The 18,197-nt window shown below is 42.2% G+C and overlaps 2 protein-coding genes, 1 long non-coding RNA gene and 2 other non-coding genes across 6 annotated transcripts in view; 2 read left to right on the top strand and 3 right to left on the bottom strand.

Annotated features, from left to right (window-relative positions):
- The window catches only part of dennd2b (DENN domain containing 2B), a 46,182-nt gene extending 37,810 nt beyond the window's left edge, over positions 1-8,372 (top strand). The window contains exons 13-18 of one of the 2 annotated variants that reach the window (XM_007887556.2): positions 2,665-2,842; positions 3,629-3,670; positions 4,287-4,398; positions 5,431-5,670; positions 6,719-6,805; positions 7,499-8,372. In XM_007887556.2, coding sequence (XP_007885747.2) covers positions 2,665-2,842; positions 3,629-3,670; positions 4,287-4,398; positions 5,431-5,670; positions 6,719-6,805; positions 7,499-7,533 — 694 coding nt within the window. In that variant the 3' untranslated portion in view covers positions 7,534-8,372. Of the gene's footprint in view, positions 1-2,664; positions 2,843-3,628; positions 3,734-4,286; positions 4,399-5,430; positions 5,671-6,718; positions 6,806-7,498 lie in introns of both variants that reach the window. The other variant, XM_007887554.2, reaches the window with a different exon arrangement.
- A 333-nt stretch (positions 8,373-8,705) lies between these two features.
- Positions 8,706-12,572, bottom strand: rpl27a (ribosomal protein L27a). Its single transcript, NM_001292134.1, is given in 5 exon segments — positions 8,706-8,879; positions 9,714-9,888; positions 11,011-11,086; positions 11,187-11,250; positions 12,549-12,572. Coding segments are annotated over 5 exon segments (447 nt in total). The 5' UTR covers positions 12,552-12,572; the 3' UTR covers positions 8,706-8,750.
- On the bottom strand, positions 9,428-9,557 carry LOC121850351. Its single transcript, XR_006085564.1, has one exon. It is a non-coding gene; the product is annotated as a small nucleolar RNA SNORA3/SNORA45 family (small nucleolar RNA).
- LOC121850350 lies at positions 10,672-10,802 on the bottom strand. The gene has a single exon (XR_006085563.1). It is a non-coding gene; the product is annotated as a small nucleolar RNA SNORA3/SNORA45 family (small nucleolar RNA).
- A 641-nt stretch (positions 12,573-13,213) lies between the features above and the next one.
- LOC103174922 lies at positions 13,214-16,455 on the top strand. Its single transcript, XR_487410.2, has 3 exons — positions 13,214-13,279; positions 14,728-14,828; positions 15,434-16,455. It is a non-coding gene; the product is annotated as an uncharacterized LOC103174922 (long non-coding RNA).
- Positions 16,456-18,197: the final 1,742 nt, after the last annotated feature.

Genomic DNA, 18,197 nt, shown 5'->3' with positions numbered 1-18,197 from the left:
ATCCCTGCAGAAGCCCTGCTGTGGGGTAAATTGTTGTGTAAGACAAATTATCAGTCCATGAAACAAGGCCTGGTAGTGAGGTCAATGACTGTGCAATCCCGCCTATTACAACTTCATATTTAATTTTTAATAAAAACTTGAGTATAAATTAAAGCTTGTCACCCAGCCAGCATTTAGTTTCTCTCCCTTGGATATGATGAAAAATATTTGACGTCTACAAGATTACCCAACTGACCCAACTGACTAGAATGGAAATTTCAAAGACAAAGTACAGCATTTAAGATTTGATTTAGTCATGTTTCCTGGGTTGAGATTTTGGACAGTTCTAACATTCTAACACACAAAACTGTAGAATGTGGTGTCCCACTGTTTGATCAATGGCATCCTCTTTGCTTGTGGTAAACCACAGCTTTGTTGTCAATTGATTGCATAGTATCAAATACTGTGTATTGGATCATCACCAACAAGAATTTGGTCTGACTGCACAGTGCTAAGTAACATGGACAATGTGTAGGCTCTTGCATGGCTTCTAGACATTAAGGACCTCTTAAAATTGGTGGGGATATAACAGAGGGCAACCAGATCGGTGAGCAATTGGATTAATAGCCATCTGAGTTATGAGGAGAGACTGTGGTAGCTGGGAATGTTCAGCTAAAGGAAGAGAAGGCTCAACAAATATTCTATTGAAGTCACTCAAACCATGACTGTTTATGGGACACTGCTGTGTGCAATTGGCTGACACGTTTCACGCACAAAATACAGTCAATTCACTTTACAATATATTTTGTGAAGTGCTTTGAGATGTCTTAACGACATGATAAGGTGTTATATTAACTGCAAGGATTATTTATTTATTATTAAGTATTCAAGAACTTAAAGGTAGATAAACAGAACCCTAATAATATATTTATCAAATCTAGAACAAGGGGGGTATGGATTTGTTCAGAAGATGAAGGTGAACAGACACTTGAAATGTCCTTCTTTTGCACAGAGAACAGTGAATATGTGGAATTGACTTTCTAGGGAGTTGGTGGAAACCCTGTGTCAACAAATTCAAGAGGGAATTAGATAGCTACAGTACTTGGCAACAAGTTAAATTGAGGGGCATGAGAGATGGAGTAGTGTAGGATTACTGTATTTAGTTATTATTTTCTCTTTATTTAACTTAGGGACCTTCCAGATGGCCAACAATAGTCTTTCCCATGTTCTTATGATGGACCAATGGGACTGAACATGCGATCTGCAAGGAATGTGCAAGGCAACTGTCAGTGATGTTCTGCAACAGGTTGAAAGGGGCAGGACCTCTCCTTATGGGCCGAGCTTTTATCACAACGTGGTCTATGGCAGAACCTGTACCTAGTGCTCAGCTTCTTTTGACAGCACTGACATCAGATCAGTAGCATCCAGTTAGATTTAAGAAATTTCCATCATCAACAGAAACATTGCTTTCTAACACATTACTCCCCTTTTACAAAGCTGTAATATAGGTTTGATACTTCATATCTTTCATACCATTCACGGTTCCCTCAATAATAATATATTCCCTGTATAAAATAGACCTGATCACTTTTTAATCACCATTTGTAGAAGCTCCAAAGTAAACCTTGAAAAAGGAGGTTGGCATTCGCATTTCAGGGTTACTTCCTGTTAAAGTGTTAAGTGAGTGCTGTAAGGTTCTGTAATTCACCAAGAAATCGCAATAATTACAAGATTGAAAAGTTGCACAAACCACTGCTGACCACAGAACCGCTGTTGTGGGACCAGTGAATGCTACCACCTGCTGGATGTGCAGAGGGGATACGGATTTAGGTGTGTGGGTAAATCAAGCCTAATTCTGTCCAGGGTTACAGTGCTGAGTCCTAACTACTGTGACCTTAAGTTGAAAGTACTCTGAAGGTTCCTTAATTCTCTCATTTGAAAAGAATTTAATTTCAGCGGTTAGGGTCTACTTTCATCATAATTACAAGCATGTGATTATTTTGGCTGCGAATTTAATTCTTAAAAACAAAGGTTCTCGAAGGATTTGATCCTCTCATTATGCTGCCTGATCATTGGTGACAAGTAAAATGAGGCTCTCAGACACATCCTCCATGATTGGAGTAAAACACTTTCAGATTCCCAATCCTACAGCCAGCCAGACCTCCGTGCGAGTATTTGTTATTTCAGGAGCACTCATTAAAATGCTTTGGTTTGTTTTCCTTAAGAGTTTTTACAATTGAAATTATCTTGGAAAGTATATACAGTTTGTACCATTTCTTTTGGGCATTGTTGACTTCTGGATTTTACTTTGCTTTAGTGCGTTGGCACCTTACTGTGTGCTCTGTGCACAAAAGGTTATTCCAACACCAAAGCCATTTTGACCAAAGGAGAGATTCTAGGGGAAGTTCTTCTGATTAATTTTCCTTTCCCGCTGATGGCCTGGTGACGTTCAGTTACTGGACATTCATGTTTGCCTGGGCACTGAGCCTGGTCAAGTCTTCCAGTCAAGTGGAAGGTGGAGGAGTATTGCCTCTTGAGGCTGTATTGCCTATTGATAAAGAATGCTTTGGATGGAATGGTTATCTGGCTGCATTAGATGTCATGTCAAGATCCAAGTGAGATCCTCGGGATCTGTACTCAACAGTGGGATTAACTGTTACCGTTGTCGTGTGTTTGCCCACACAGCACTTTGTCTAGCTGCGCCCATGCTGTGGTGGCATTGCTGTACCCCTTCTCCTGGCAGCACACCTTCATTCCAGTGCTGCCTGCCTCCATGATCGACATTGTCTGCTGCCCCACGCCTTTTCTCGTGGGCCTGCTCTCCAGCTCGCTGCCCAAACTCAAAGAGCTTCCTGTGGAAGAGGTAAGAGAGACTTTCCCATAATAAAAAGGCAGACTCTCCATCCCTCCGTAACTCTACATATACAAAATAATGGCATCCTCAACTCAGCTTACTTTACAGTCATGTACCAACAGTGCAGTTTGTCTCATTGAGCCTATCCCAGTGCAGGCTCCTCTACCCAATCTTCTACTCGAAACCCTGTTCTTTCCTTGTGCTCTATTATATTCATCTGCATGGAACTCAATGAGACATCCTGCCAAAGTGAATAGCGCTTGTATAAATGTAAATTGTTCTTGTTGTATATCCTTCCTCTTAAATTATTTAGCCAACACCTTTTAAATATTGTTACAAATTTAAATCGGTATGGTATTGTTTAGGCGTCAAAGTCAAATAGACCAGTGAAAAACATTCAGATCATAGCTCGCGTGATTGATTGAAACACCAATTGAACGATAGGCCTGCTGCAGTGCTCAGTGAGAACCCATTAGATGGAATAATGGAGCACAATGGTTAACAGGGCACAGTGTTTATACTGAACACTAAGTACATTTCTGCAGCTTGAAATTTTTGGGAAAAAAGCTCCAGTGCTGCCCCCTGCCCTCATTTAACATAGCTCCTCCCGCATGAGCTCTTGTGACACTGAACAATTAACGGCTCATTTATTCTGAATTCCAAGTCGAGAAGCAGCAATCAATCTGCCTCTGGTCTTGGCAGAAAGTTGAGGCATATAATACTTAGGTATTTAACCCCGTATGGGAGTCGTACAGAAACGACTGGCGGTTTGACAGTGCAATTCTCTCCTGTCAGGCACTGATGGTCGATCTTGGAGCCGATCGTTTCCTGAGGCAGGTAAGATCCTCAACACGGAGGCGGCTGCGCGTGTACAGTGTACATCACTCCGAATGCAAGCGGGTAAATATTGACAAGACGTTTGACCTTTCTTAATATTTTTGGAACAAATTTTTCTCCTCCTGAAAAGGGCTTAACTCTTTTTATGTCTAACGGATTTCTATTCCACGGACACCATTCGCTGTCTGGTATTCGGCCGACGTAGACTTTATTCATGCGCGAATGTTGGCAGTGAGCGCTGGTAGGTTGGCCTTCCCTTGGTGGTGGTGTATGCACTCGACCCAGTCTCATCTGACATCCACACACACACATAGACACACACACACACCATCCAACAAGGGCTCTGGATAGCAATCAAGAGCAGCAATCTGGCTGATTTCCCTCCCTCTAACCCTGGGAGCACTGAGGCCAATTGTAGCCTCCTTCCCCCTTCCCAAAATAGCCTGAACAGTTTGGATTATCACCTCATGGATCTGGATAGAAAGAAGTTCTGTCCCTTTTCATGAGGACACGGCCTCTTTAAGGGAACACAAGACGGTCGTACGCAAGTTGTTTGCTGAGTGTGCGGAGGGGAAGTGTTTGGAACGTGTATTATATTTATCTTGTGGTTGTTTAGATGGACGATGAGGACTCCCTGTTGCCACGGAAATTACAGGCAGCTCTGGAACAGGCTCTTGAGCAAAAGAACGAGTTGGCGAATCAGGATTCAGATAGTGAGTCCGATGATGGTGAGGAACTTATTCAAACACTTCTGTTCACAAACACATGAACGAAAACTTGACTTTCTTTGGATGCGAAAAGGAGCTGGTATAAATCACAGGTTAGGACATTGAGTGGGGACTCCACATTGGAACAAAATCCAACTATTCAGGGTGAGGGGAATAATAGCCCAATGAGTTTGTCACAGAAAAACAGTACTGTACAATATAGGAATCACTGAGATTCCTTAATCCTTTTAGAATTTCTGTCAACCCACTGGAATTTCACCTCGGATTATTTCAGATCAGAGGGTCAGTGTGACACCCATCCAGTTACTATCCTTGCAATTTATAGAGCGCCTTATCATGTCTCAAAACACTTCATAGAATATACTGTAAAACGGCTTTGGAGAAGAGAAGGAATTTTTAAATGAATGACTTAAAATTATTATCAACGAGATGCGGGAATGCTTTTGGGACAACGGGTGGCAGAGGTCAGCCCCACAATGTCCCAGGGTCTCTTGATAACCAGAGACGCTCCTAGGCAAGCAGGAGATGGACTGGAATGCTTTCAGAGCTGAGCTGGGGACTTAAACTGATTTTGCTCACTCAATACACGAAACTGCTGTGCGCAATTGGCTGCCGTGTTTTGCCCCACAAATTATACTGTCAAAAGTGTGCTAATGGAATGGAGACAGTTTGTGTTCTTTGGATGCTATCCATTTACAATAATTATTTTAAAGAGATACAAAATGGTACATGCCAATTACTTTCACCAACGTTAATTTCTGTCCATTGTAATCTAGAATTGCCCAAAGTTCAAGTTATTTTGGTGACACTTGTTTTACTTTAAGCAAGGCAGAGGGTTTCCATCATTAAAATAAATTCAGATTACTCAGAATAATAAATGGAGAGAAGCGTAATTTGTTTAGAAATCTTAGAAATCCAATTATGTCCTTAAGATCTATGTAAAAATGATAATTTGTTTTTTTTACAAATACCACAAACTGTGTGCAGGTTTTCCTGAATGGTTTCTTGAATTTTCTGTTGATTCTGTTGCAGAGACCAACACACTGAATAACCTGGTCTCTGAAGCTTTCATTCGCTTCTTTGTGGAAACCATTGGCCACTATTCCCTGTTCCTGACCCAGAACGAGAGGAGCGAGCGGATATTCCAAAGGGAAGCTTTCCGCAAGTCAGTGGCTTCCAAGAGCATCAGGCGCTTCCTCGAGGTCTTCATGGAGTCGCAGATGTTTGCTGGGTTCATACAAGACAGGGAATTGCGAAAGTGCAGGGCAAAAGGTACAGCTAAAACAGTCATTGTATGTATGGCCTTCAGCGTCAGACTTCTGCCATCAAAAACATTGTGGGGAGCGAGTAAGGAGAGTGGATCAGATTGAGTGGCTCATGTCATGTGGAGAAAAACATACTCGATGGGCCATTTCTGTGTTGTACCCTTCTATGATTCTCTCACAATACACTTGAGCGCTATTCACTGGAACTTTAAACCAGCTCCCATTGCTTCTCATGGTTGTATTGGGCTCAACCATGATGCCACCTTGTGGTCAAATAACCTGCCATCCGTTAGTCATGGCTCACAGGTGAAGGAAGCTGTAACCCTTTGAAATGTAAAACGATTCAAACACCTACAAGGAACATAGGAACAGGAGTAGGCCATTCAGCCCCTCGAGCCTATACCTTCATTCTATTAGATTATGGCTGATCTGTACCTCAGCCACCTTTACTCTATATCCCTTGGTACCCTTACCTAACGAAACCATTTCGACCTGAGTCTTGAAAATTTCAGTTGATCCAGCATCCACAGCTTGTTGGGGGAGAGAGTTCCAGATTTCCACTACCCTTTGTGTGAAAAAGTTCTTCCTGGTTTCACTCCTAAATGGCCTAGCTCTAATTTTAAGTTTATACCTCCTGGTTCTGGATTCACCCCACTAAAGGAAATAGGTTCTCTGTATCTACGCTATCAAAAATCCCTTTAACATTTGAAACACCTGAATTACAAAGAAATGGAAGAAATATTGACCTGGAAGAAATATTGACCAGAAAGAAAAAGATTTGCCCCTGTGCACTCACTCACTGCTTTTTTGCTGAGATAATTACCCTATATAGAGCACTATTTAAATGTAAGTTGTTGTTGCCCTGTTGAGCTCCTCCTACTTTTACTACAAAAACAGACGCCTATTCCAAGTAATGATTCACAAGCTTTTTAAATCTCTTTAAATCTCTTCCCAGTTCCTTTGGAAGCGGAAGTTTTCTAAAGTTAGCCACTGGGATTGAAGTTCAGAGCAGAGCTGCAACTTACGTTTCTCACCAGGTTTCTGCTTCTCCTTAGGGCTGTTTGAGCAGAGGGTTGAGCAGTACTTGGAGGAGCTGCCGGACACAGAACAGAGCGGAGTCAACAAATTCCTTAAGGGTCTTGGTGAGTGCATTTTTACCCACAAATTTGTCAAGAGATCCTCTTAACTTGGCTATCAGAGAGAGGAAGGTAAGATGCCATTGCAGTGATACTGTAAACAGCCGGATTGCCTAGATTCCTTTCAAGCTGTACTGTACTTTGCTGTCTTCTGTATTGTTTCCATATAAGTTTGGGTTAAAGCTGAACAATTTCAATTATACACGTGCATTGTTTGCGAACAGATGGGACGGCTTTCGACAGGCTGCACCTTCTAAATGTGTAGCAGCCTTCATGCCTATGACGAGTCTCTGCTGACGTCTTGGGTAGGATGGAGATGAGGCAGACCTCCAAAGGCAGAGGGGAAAAATAAAGAGACACTCTAAACCATCTTTATATGAGCCCTGAGAACAGTCATCTGACCTCATGACTAGTATATATGTAGTGGATGACAAGAAGGGTGGGAACAAACTATTAGTTTATAAACAATTACATTGTCCATTTTCCAACAAAAACATGTCCACACGTCAGACCAGGAAACCCCAGTGAGGCACTAAAGGGATGTTGTTACGGAATAATATTTTTACACGTATTTCATTGGGGCTAGTATTTCATTCCATCTAAGTAGTTAGCACAGCCAAATGATTTAATGCTCTGAATGCCTCCAGTGGTGAAACTTCTGTAATTGAACTAATCTGGAATTTTTAATTTCTCTTGTAGGAAATAAAATGAAATTCCTTCACAAGAAGAGTTAGTTGTGTTCAGACTGTCTTGCGGGGTTTTGTGGTGAGAAAAACGGCTGAACCTCACACAAGAACTTTGTAAATCCTTGACATTTCAGGCAGTGGATCAATACTGTGGTTTCTTCCTGCTCTTCACCTAAAGACTGAATATAATGGTATCAGAGAAGAATCCGAATCTGCAACAAGTACACTTAAAACTTGGGTCATCTTCAGTGCATATCGGATTGTATATTGTAAATATATCCCTATGGGTATTTTATTGACCCGATTTAGAAGTCATTCCGCTGAATATCTGCAAACAGATTGCAACAAGTTCTTTTCATGCCCGAGACACTTAACAGGAGTATGAATGGTACAACGAGACATGTGCAGAGGACTTATTGTGTGTGTAAAGAGAAAAGCCACACTGATGTGAAAAGGTGCCATTCACAAAGAATCCGAGTGGTTGGCGATGTGATCAGAGAACGAATGTGGCCCGTCTGACTGAAATAGCCCAATCCTGCACTGTATAGAAAATAATGAAGTATCAATTCTACTCTTCCTATAGCTAAAGTTCTGATTGTATTGTTCATTTTTCTTTCTGCATACAAACAAATGTGATAAATTTACACTGAAAATATGTGGTACTTTTTTAGGGGGAGGGAGGGGCTTCAAACTACATAGGCTGTCATGGAAGAGGGTGATGAATAAGTCACAAACTCCTTCATGTATGTTATGCACTGCTGTAACTGAAGAGTAGCAAAGGGCTGTGCAGAGCCTTTAAACTCTGCCACTCACAGCATCATTGGGCAAGGCTCAACACATTTTTTATGTACTGCTTCTTTTGAAAAAAAATAAAACACATTGGGTAATGGTTTTACATCTTTTAGGAATATAATCAAAAATAGCAGAATTCTTTGTTTCAAGTTGTAATAAGGTATTATTTACAGGATTTAAGTTTTCTAAACAAGCTTTTCCTCAAGATATACAGCACCACCTGGAGGCTAGGCTGTGAACAGAGCCATTTATGATGTGGAGTCATAAATGTCTCAAACATTACAGCAATGATTTCCTACAATTTCATTACCAAAGATGATTGCAGGTTCAGCACTGAGATGAAGCTGAACCTATTGTAATGGCACGCTTAGGGAATGATTGAATGATCCCCCCATCAATGTTTGATAAATGAAGCTTAAGAGACATTGAAAAGTGACGGTATGTTTTATTCTTGCACCCAGAGTCCAAAGAGTTTATGCCATTAATACACATGCCCCACCAACTTGTTTGATTTTCTCTTCTGCTTTCCTGCTGAAGAACTTGGCCTTGACAATGAGAGGTTGCTTAGGCAGCCTTCCCTTGCCCAGAACTTTGTAGTATCCCTACAAAGGTGAAAAAGCAAATAAGATTTGTAATGAAACAAGTTCCCCTCAATCCACCCCCCATCTAGAATTTCTCAAGTGTGAACAGTGATTTTCCTGAAGCAGAATCCCTGTATTTCAGATATTGCACACATCTTAAGATGATCCAAGCAATGGGTCACGATTTAGGTCAGCAAAAACAAAAACAAATGCGATACACAGCAACCCTTTCAATCCCACTCACCAGCCCTTTCCCCATATCTCTGAGGCTTATATGTGTACAGCAATGGAAAGAAGAGTTGTGGAAACCATACCTACCACAGTCATTAATTTTCCACAAGCATACAAATAAAACATCTTAAAGATGTTTTAAGATACTGTGTGAGAATGCTGCAAAAGCACAGCCGCCCAAAAGAATCACTTCTTGCTTGAGCAAGGGAGAGATTCTAGGTGGATGTCAATTTAGGGAAACTTTAATTTAATTAAAACAAATATTTCTTCCACAAAGCAGGGAAAAAAAATGGACAAAAGGGCAAATTTCAAATAAATGATATTCACAACAACATTGATAATGTTACTAAGCTTGTGTCCGACTGAGCTATAAGGAGCTTCAGCCAGTGAATAAACTAGTAGACACTCTTCGAAAACTATAGCACACCAAGACAACAGCATGTGTCAGGATGTGACTCTAGTCTCGGGACCTTATAATTAGGTATTGAACACAAATGGACTTTGTTTTACAATAGCCAGATAGTGTTAGAAAGAATCAAATGCTGTTAAGTTCTTATTAAAATAAGTTACACTGTGCTCATCAAGAGTACAAACTAAGCCAATAAGCAGTCAAAGAACACTCACAGCATGTACAACATTAATGACGGGAGCTGGTCCATCGGGCTTTTTGCCATAGTTTACCCTGGTCTGTTCACTGACCAGTGTCCACAGCTTATCCAGATTGATGGTAGGACAAAACAACTGATTCTTCTTCAAGTGGAAATGTCTCATACCAACTTTTCCAAAGTAACCTGGATGACTGGATGAAAAGTAAGAAAGTTCAGAAATTAATAGCTGTAAAATCAAAATCTTTCATCAGAACAAGAAAAACATTTTCATGAGTCACAGCCTGAGTAAAGTGCCAATGGCCTTATTTAGCTAAAGGCAGAATCTACATGATCCCATCTACACTGGGTAAGAATCAGGAGCATGAATTGGTCAATTACATCATCCCAACATAACCAAGATTGAACTACAAACACCCAAGTCATTTCAACTCCAGAAATGAGTTATATTTTATTGATTAAAATCCCAAATACAGCTATCAAGGCAGACAAATGTTGATCAAAGGGACCGTGTTGCGTGAGTCCTTTCTCCTCTGGCACTGAATCCAGTCCACATTAATGAGATTAACATCTTCTGCCTGCAAGATTCCATGAACAACTTTGGATAGCCTCAGTCAAATGTCATTCTGGCACTGAGGTGAAGGCTAAAGTGCATCACTGGTCAAGACTAGTGTGCACACTTGGAAGCCATTGTCTGACTGTCCAACTGGGGAAGTCTTCGAGTACCGATAATGTACATGCCCCCTCAAACCACAATACAAGTTAACTCATACTGGACAGTTAAATTAACAGATTAGCCTATTAAATTATTAAATATTCAAACAGGAATGGATAAAAATATCAACCCATGTAAAGAAAAGAAATGCCCCTTATGTGCCAGAGCAGCAGTCAGGTTTATGAAGGTACATTAGGACACAAATGTACTTAAAAAAAAACTATTTCAAGAGTACACTGTCAATTCAATTTTTAAATAAAATTAATGTCACTAATCTGGTGACTGACTGGGCTATAAGAAGCTGCAGCCAGTGAATAAGAACAGTAGATATTCTTCGAGTACTATAGCACACCAGGACAACAGCAAGTGTGAGGATGTGACTCTAGTCTCGGGACCTGATAAAACTTGAGGAACCTTCAAACAGGTTTACCAGTAATGGTCCCCCCCACCCCCATCAATAGGAGAAAACAAAATAATCAGTGGTTCTGTGCCTAGAACCTTCTCAAAAATATCACTTGTGTTCAGTGCTTTTTGATCGACCCGCTCATCCAAATTGCAGATAGCATGAGACAAAGCATCAGTTATTTAGGACAACACCTACTATTTGTCGAAGTTGATTCTGTGGTGGTGCATTCCACCAGCATTACCCCGACCACCAGGATGCTTCCTGTGCTTGCCTGTGGACAGCAGAAAATGGGGTACCCTTAGCATTTGGAACATGAACTCAAACCAATGAAAGAACGAATGGAAGAAACTAGGCTGTAATTTACTACTCACCAATACGGCCATGGCCGTGGCTGACATGTCCTCGTAGCTTCCTGGTTTTTCTCAGTTTGGATGGCTAATAGAAACAATGTGATAAAACATGCACAACATTCAGCAATCAGTTGTATTGAATGTAGTCATCCAAAGAGTCATAAGACAGACACTAAAGGATATTGAGCAGTTTCACACGTCAGCCAAGACGAACATACGAGCACAAGACCTATCCATGCCCTGTATCACGTCATTGCAATCCCCATTAAGTGCATAAACACAAGTCCTATTGACTTAAATGAACAGAATTATACAGATTCAATATTCAGAAGTCATTCAACAGGTTAATTAATTAGATCAATGGGGAGAGGGAAAGAATATTATACCGCGTCCACTTCAGCCTAAGTTTCAACTCAATCCAGATCAGACCGGTTAATGAGTTTACATCTAATACAATAAAAGGCAGGACAAGAAGTAGCTGCATTGGGGGAGTCCTGCAGCTCAGCGGTTGGAGCCCTCGCCTCGCAAGCGAGAGACCTGGGTTCGATTCCTGGCAGGGCAAAAAGTTGGGCAAGTTTCCGTATGCCACACGTCTCCGTTTTCTCAGCAGTAAGTGGGAACCCGGTCGTTAAGATGATTAAGCGGATCGCTTTTCCCGGAGGAGGAGGAGGCGGGGAGGGGTAATAATTCCTTCCAAAAAAATTGGGTCACTTCCATCACGGCTGTCTGTGGGGGCGCTGCCTTGTGCGCAATTGGCTGCCGTAGTTTCCCCCACAAAGTGCACAGTCAATTCGCTTCACAGTATATTCTGCGAAGCGCTTTGGAGACGCTTCGAAGATGCGATAAAAGCGCTATATCCGCCATTTGGAGGTACAACATGGTGGGCGGGGGGTGGGGGGGTGCACTTACAGGCTGGACATCACTCTGCGGCGGCACACGGGATCCTACCAAGTGAGGAGGCCCCAAAGCGGGGGCCCGGACAGGGCCGCACTGGTCGGACTCAGCCCCGCGGACAGGGGTCCCCCATTGAAGCCCCAAACACGCTTCGGCCTCTCGGGGTTGATGATACCGGGACTTCAGCTCCAGCAGCTCTCCCTCCCCCTCTCTCTGGCTCTATCCCCCACCCGGAGCCGCCGCCGCGTATTCACCCCCAGGCCGCGGAAAGCCTTAATTCACTAGGCCCTCACCGCCGAACAGAGACGAGTGGCGGCCTCCGCTTCGAAGCCCAGTCCGCCTCTCCCCGCGGGCACTGCCCGGGCAGACAGAGGAGGCGGCGGCCAGGCCAGGCCGCGGGCCACCGGCACCATCCAACGGGCGTTTCACGGCCGATGGCATCGGATGCGGTTCGCTTCGGCCTCGGAGACACAGCGCCACGGTACCTACCATCTTGCCGGATGACGTAGAGAGGAGCGAGCTCGGGAAATCTCGCGAGATTGAGACCATTGGGGGCGGGGGACGGGGGTAAGACACGCCCACTCCTCGGCCCTGGCTCCGCCCCTCCCACCATCAGCCCCGCCCCCTCTCCCCCTCAGCCCCGCCCCCTACCTCCCTCAGCCCCGCCCCCTCCCTGTGCCACCAGGAAGTGGTGGCTCATTAACAAAGGGGCACATGGGCAGAGCACCCACTGCACCACAGCACTGCACAGCACTGCACTGGGGGAGGGGGTGGGGTAGGGGGGTGGGTGGGTGGTGGTCACTGTGCTGCTGCTGCTGCTCAGCACATCTCTGTACTCTCTTTCCTAAATCGCTCGGAGAAACCTTAAAAAATATTGGAATAAGAAAACGAGCGGCAATTAAGAGTCGAGGTACGGATCAGCCTCGATCCGAACGGAATTGCTTCCCTCTCTCTTTTATTTGGGTCAGCCTTGACGCGTGCAGAAAGCCGCCGCCGCCGCCGTTGCTCAAGGAGCGTCCGAGCCAAGCTGGGAGTTCCAGGCCGTCCCACCCGGGCGTGGAAGTCCCAGAGGTGGGATCGTTGGAATGGAATGCGCCTTCTCTCTCCCTGGAGGGAGGCATCCGGCTTACCCAATTCTGGAGAGTATTAGGCGCGGGTTGACGAGCTCAAGGCTTGGGGACACCAGAGTGTGCTTTGGGGTTCTGTTTGAATCTAACCAGGTAAAAGTGCGTAGCTTGACATTGAATATTGCTGTCCGGCAAGCTTTCCCGCTGCTCGTCCAGTCAGCTAGGACCACCCTACCCGTGAGGGCTTTGGCATGCAAGGTTAACAGGAGCTGAGTGAAATGACTCCCTGCCTCCAGTAATTCATAATAGAATGGCGGAACTGGCTCGAGGGGCTGAATGGCCTACTCTTGTTCCTATATATAAGGGTGCCAGCCTGGTTCAGTTGCTGGCACGCTCATTTCGTGTGTCAGAAGGTTGTGGGTTGAAGCCTCCACAGTCCAGGCTGACAAAGTCACAGTCCAAAGCAGCGCTATGGGAGTGCTGCCCTTTTGGATGACGTGTCAAACAGAGATCCTGTCTGCCTGATACTATGACACTAAGATCCCATGACACTATTTTAAAAGAGAAGGTTGTCCCTCTTTGTGGCCTGGCCAACAATTCTCCAGACAAAATTGATCATTCACATCATGGCTGTTTGGGGGACAAATTGACTGCTGCACATGCATAAAAATACAGTCACCATATTTTTTGGTGAATCCTGTGAAGTGCTTTGAGAGTGCCTTGTTGTGAAAGGTGCTGTATCAAGTGCAATTATAGGATTATTATTACTATTTAGTTACAGTACTGGATGGTGTGGTGAGATGGCATTCCATTATGTGCTGCTGAGTTGTAGGTCTCACCTGTACCACTGTGGAGTGGGAAAATAAGAGATCAGTTAATTCCATATATTACAGAGAGAGAGAGAAACCAACAATAACTTGCATGTACATAGGGCCTTTCAGGTAGGATAATGTCTCAAAGCTTTTAAGATGGAATTGGACAAATATATCAAACAGAAAAATATAAAAAGGTACGGGGGAAAAGGCAGGGAAATGGGACTAAATGAATAGCTCTTACAGAGAGTCGGAGCAGGTTTTCTTCTGTACTGAATGCTTCTATGACTTTATAATAATATATAATAATCCTTGCATTTGATATAGCGCTTTTTCACATCTTCTCGACGTCTCAAAGCGCTTCACAGAATAGACTGTAAAGTGAATTGACTGTATATTTGTGGGCGAAACGCGGCAGCCAATTGTGCACAGCAGTGTCCCACAAAAAGTCGTGGATTAAAAATGACCAATTTATTATTGTTTTGTTTTGGAGGGATGTGGTTTAGAGGGATTTGGAGAGATTTGTTTAGGCATGTGGAGTAAGGAAACTTGTCCAAGGTTTCGCCCTGCCTGGAATTGAACCCAGGTGTCTCGTTTGCAAGGCAAGTGCTCTAACCACTGAGCTACAGGACTCCTTTATGAAGGACTTGATGCAGTTAGACGTGCATCATCAAGAAAATATTTGTGGGGGAGGAATGGTGGCCTTGTAGTTTCCGTTCATTAATGAGATTCTGAGATCAGGTAGCCTCTCCATTCAATTCAAATGTATCCCATCTATATCTCTTTTAGTTCTTCACCCAGAAGGGGTCCACAGTACTCCAGGCACTGATGATGACGGATCAGCCAGTCTACCTCACTGGTTGAACTTGCGGGAACAAACTGCACTGAAGGTAGGAATTCTTCCCACTCAGCTCCTGTTAATCCTGCAAGTCAAAGCCCTGATGGGTGGTTCTAACTGGACAAGCAGACACTGGCCAGACTTCCAAGGGCAAGATATGCAGGTTCAGCAGGCTAACCTCCAGCAGTACTCCAACTCACCTTGGCTCTTGCCATCCTGCATCTAATACTGTCCGGAATTAGGTAAGTAAGATGTGTTCGCCTAGCATTCGATTCCAAACACAGGACTTTCCATGAATAGAACTCATGCACGGAACTCTCAGCTTGGTATATATATTCTTAAATATCATGGTGGGTCTCCACATGTGTCAGACATCCGGCTGACCAAAAAAGAGTTGTTCATTTAATTAAAGTAGAACAAATGTAAAGAACAGGATTAATAAATCAATCCAGATTACTCTCATCATAAAACGGTAATGGTGACAAGAAAGAATAATTGTTCACCTGAGGTTCAGAGCAACACTCATTCGTCAAAGAGTCCAGCCAAAAACTATGAATCCTCCCGTGTAAATCAATACAGTGATTAGCATCCAGCTGGTCTGTGTTTTCACAGAGTTCTTGCTTGGTCCTAATGTTCCAAATGCCTTTGAATTTCTAGACTCCGTCAAAGATTGCACATCTGCATCTCAGCTTTTACTTCTCACAAGGCCATCTATATTCTACAGATATCAAGATTCTACTTCTTGGTGTCCATTTTTACTGATCTTCAAAAGAGTGCTTTTCCTTCCTGCAACTTGGAGTACACCAAGGTCTTCAAGAGATTGAATCTCATCTAACTTCACCAGTGTCTTCACCAGCAGAACTCAATGTTTCTGCCCTGAGCAGTGCATCAGCACAACTGAAATTGTGAATGTATGTTAACCCATGTAGTCAAAGAATTATTTTAAATCAATGGTTATAAATCCTTATGTTGAATAGATACCATTTTGATTAATAGTTAAAAATAATGATGTAGGCTAGGAAAATGTCAAGATGACTTGTTTATCATAGCTGAAGGTTGTTGAGGATGTTTTCCATAACACATTCACGTTTTAATTAGTGTGTTAAAGATCCTGCCTGTGGAAAATCAATTATAAAAGATGTATGGCTGAACTATACTTTGTTCAGCCTAGGACACAGCATATCAGGTGCTGTCCACACAAGAGCCAACTTTCATGTGACAATATGAAGTGGTGAAGCAAATGTGTTGTCTTCAAAGTTAAATTCTGTCAGACTTGGACTGTTCCATCGTTTCATCAATTTTTAGTGACTCCAGCAATTTCAGGAAGAAGGAAAACTGCAGAAATTCCAGAACGGCTGAAATTGTGTGGAATGTAACGGGAGGAGAAGGATAACAACGTATAACAACTTTCGAGTACAGTACACAGCTCAGCAGTACACCACTGAAGATTCAACTTTGATTTTGTGCTCAACAAACCCAAGCAAGAAGTTTCGGGTCTGAATCAGGAGACTTTTCAATGATGCAAGACTTTTGCCTGCTGTTTGGTAATTTTACCAACCGACTCCATCAAAGAAGTAAAATTCATATGGTTTATGGACTGAACAATTGTCGATTTATTTACTTTAGTACAAACATTTAGGTATGTGATTGAATTGGTTTGCTGTATTGTGATAATTGAACTAGCATTTTACATTTCTTATTAATTAAAATACATTTTCAAAGCATGAGTTGCTGAGTGTCTTTGGTTCCTCTGTTCTTGGGTCCTTTATTAAAAGTGGATTGAGCAGAATAAGTCGGTCTTATTCTGTTCATTGCCCAGAACCCAACAATATATGTGGTAACTGTTTCATTTCTTTATAATGGTATAAATACAAATGAAACTTAACTGTTTAGCGGATAGTAGAGTGGTTCATTTGAATTATAGTTCAAACCACAGCACAAACAGTGAGAGCAAAGGTTGAGATATTTACTGTTTACCATCATTAAAAGCATTTTAATTAGCTTAATTTAGAAATTGGCTGCCACGTTTCACCCACAAAATACACACTTTACAATATATTCTGTGAAACGCTTTGAGATGTCTCAACGACATGATAAAGCAATATATCTAATGCAAGGATTATTGTGTTATATTATTAATTACTGTTAATTTGCTGGCACCTGGTACAGTATTACAATCCTTTGTCAGGTGAAGAGGGGATGATGGCAAGAGTGATGGTCAAGGAAGCAAGTGACCACTATGTTTGTCTGCAAAATAATTACTACATATGGTGGGAGTTACCTATAAACTGCTTTGGGATGTTTTGATATTTTAGGCACTACATCAAATGGATGATTATTATATTTATATTATATTGCATTATTAAGCATGTGGATTCAAAGTAAAGACAAAGTGCGCAAAGAAAGAGAGACTCAGCAAGCTTTAGCTTGTCACCCACCACATCCTTATAAAACACTGCAGCACCAGATAACAAGCCAGTTTAATGTGAGGTTGCTGAGACAGCAAGTTCCAGGTCAAGATGTTGTTTCTGAAAGGGTTAAAAAAAAGGTTTGGTGTGTGTGTGTGCATGGGTTGGGGGCGTCTTATTCTCAGACCCAGCCTCTTGTAGGATTCTGTAATTAATGCGTTGAGTAATATCTCAAATTATATTTGCGATGTTTATATTTTTGAGACTTACAATCAATCTCATAAGATATGATGGAAGTTGGTTGTGACTAGCTTCGTAGAAGAACCTTTCTCAAGGATGAGAAACAAAAGACTGTTTATAAACAACAAACTATTTTTGTTCCTTATCAGTCACTTTCTTATGGAAAAATGGTCTGCAGCTGCTTTAACATGGGAGAGAGCAATATAGCGTTTTGTTTCACAAAGGAACCATCTTGCAAAAAACAATAGGTTTGAAAGGTCACTTACACGACTGTATAAACGGAGATCGATTCGAAAAGAGAATCAGAAGAAAGAATTGGGAAGAGAGAATTGGAAAGAAGAAATAAAGAAATTGGAGTTTGGAGTCGTGAATTATATTCCAGCTTCTAAAGAAAGAAGATCTTTGATTTAAACAACAGTCAACATCAAAATATTAACTGGATACTTTTGGGAGATCGAACTGAGAAATGTACATTAATACCTGGATACTTTTGGGTGATTGAACTGGGAATCGTACAAGAATACTTGGATACCTTTTGATGGACATTAAAAAGGACATATTAAAAAGCGACATTTTTTGGACATTGCTCCTCTATCTCCTGTAGCATTTGGTTTGATCAACTTAAATCATTGTGAACTGTACGTGGATACGTAAGCATTATTGTGATGTATTCTTTGAATTAATAACTATTATTAATCCGAATTAATAAACCTTGATTAATTGTACAACACTTGTGTCAGTCCTTACTTCACCGCAGGGTCATGAATTTTACA

Source organism: Callorhinchus milii, unplaced genomic scaffold (genome assembly GCF_018977255.1).
Source record: "Callorhinchus milii isolate IMCB2004 unplaced genomic scaffold, IMCB_Cmil_1.0 Scaffold17, whole genome shotgun sequence".
Classification (NCBI taxonomy): Eukaryota; Metazoa; Chordata; class Chondrichthyes; order Chimaeriformes; family Callorhinchidae; genus Callorhinchus; species Callorhinchus milii.
Note: the sequence above shows the minus strand (reverse complement) of the source record. Positions and strands in the feature narration are given on the sequence as shown.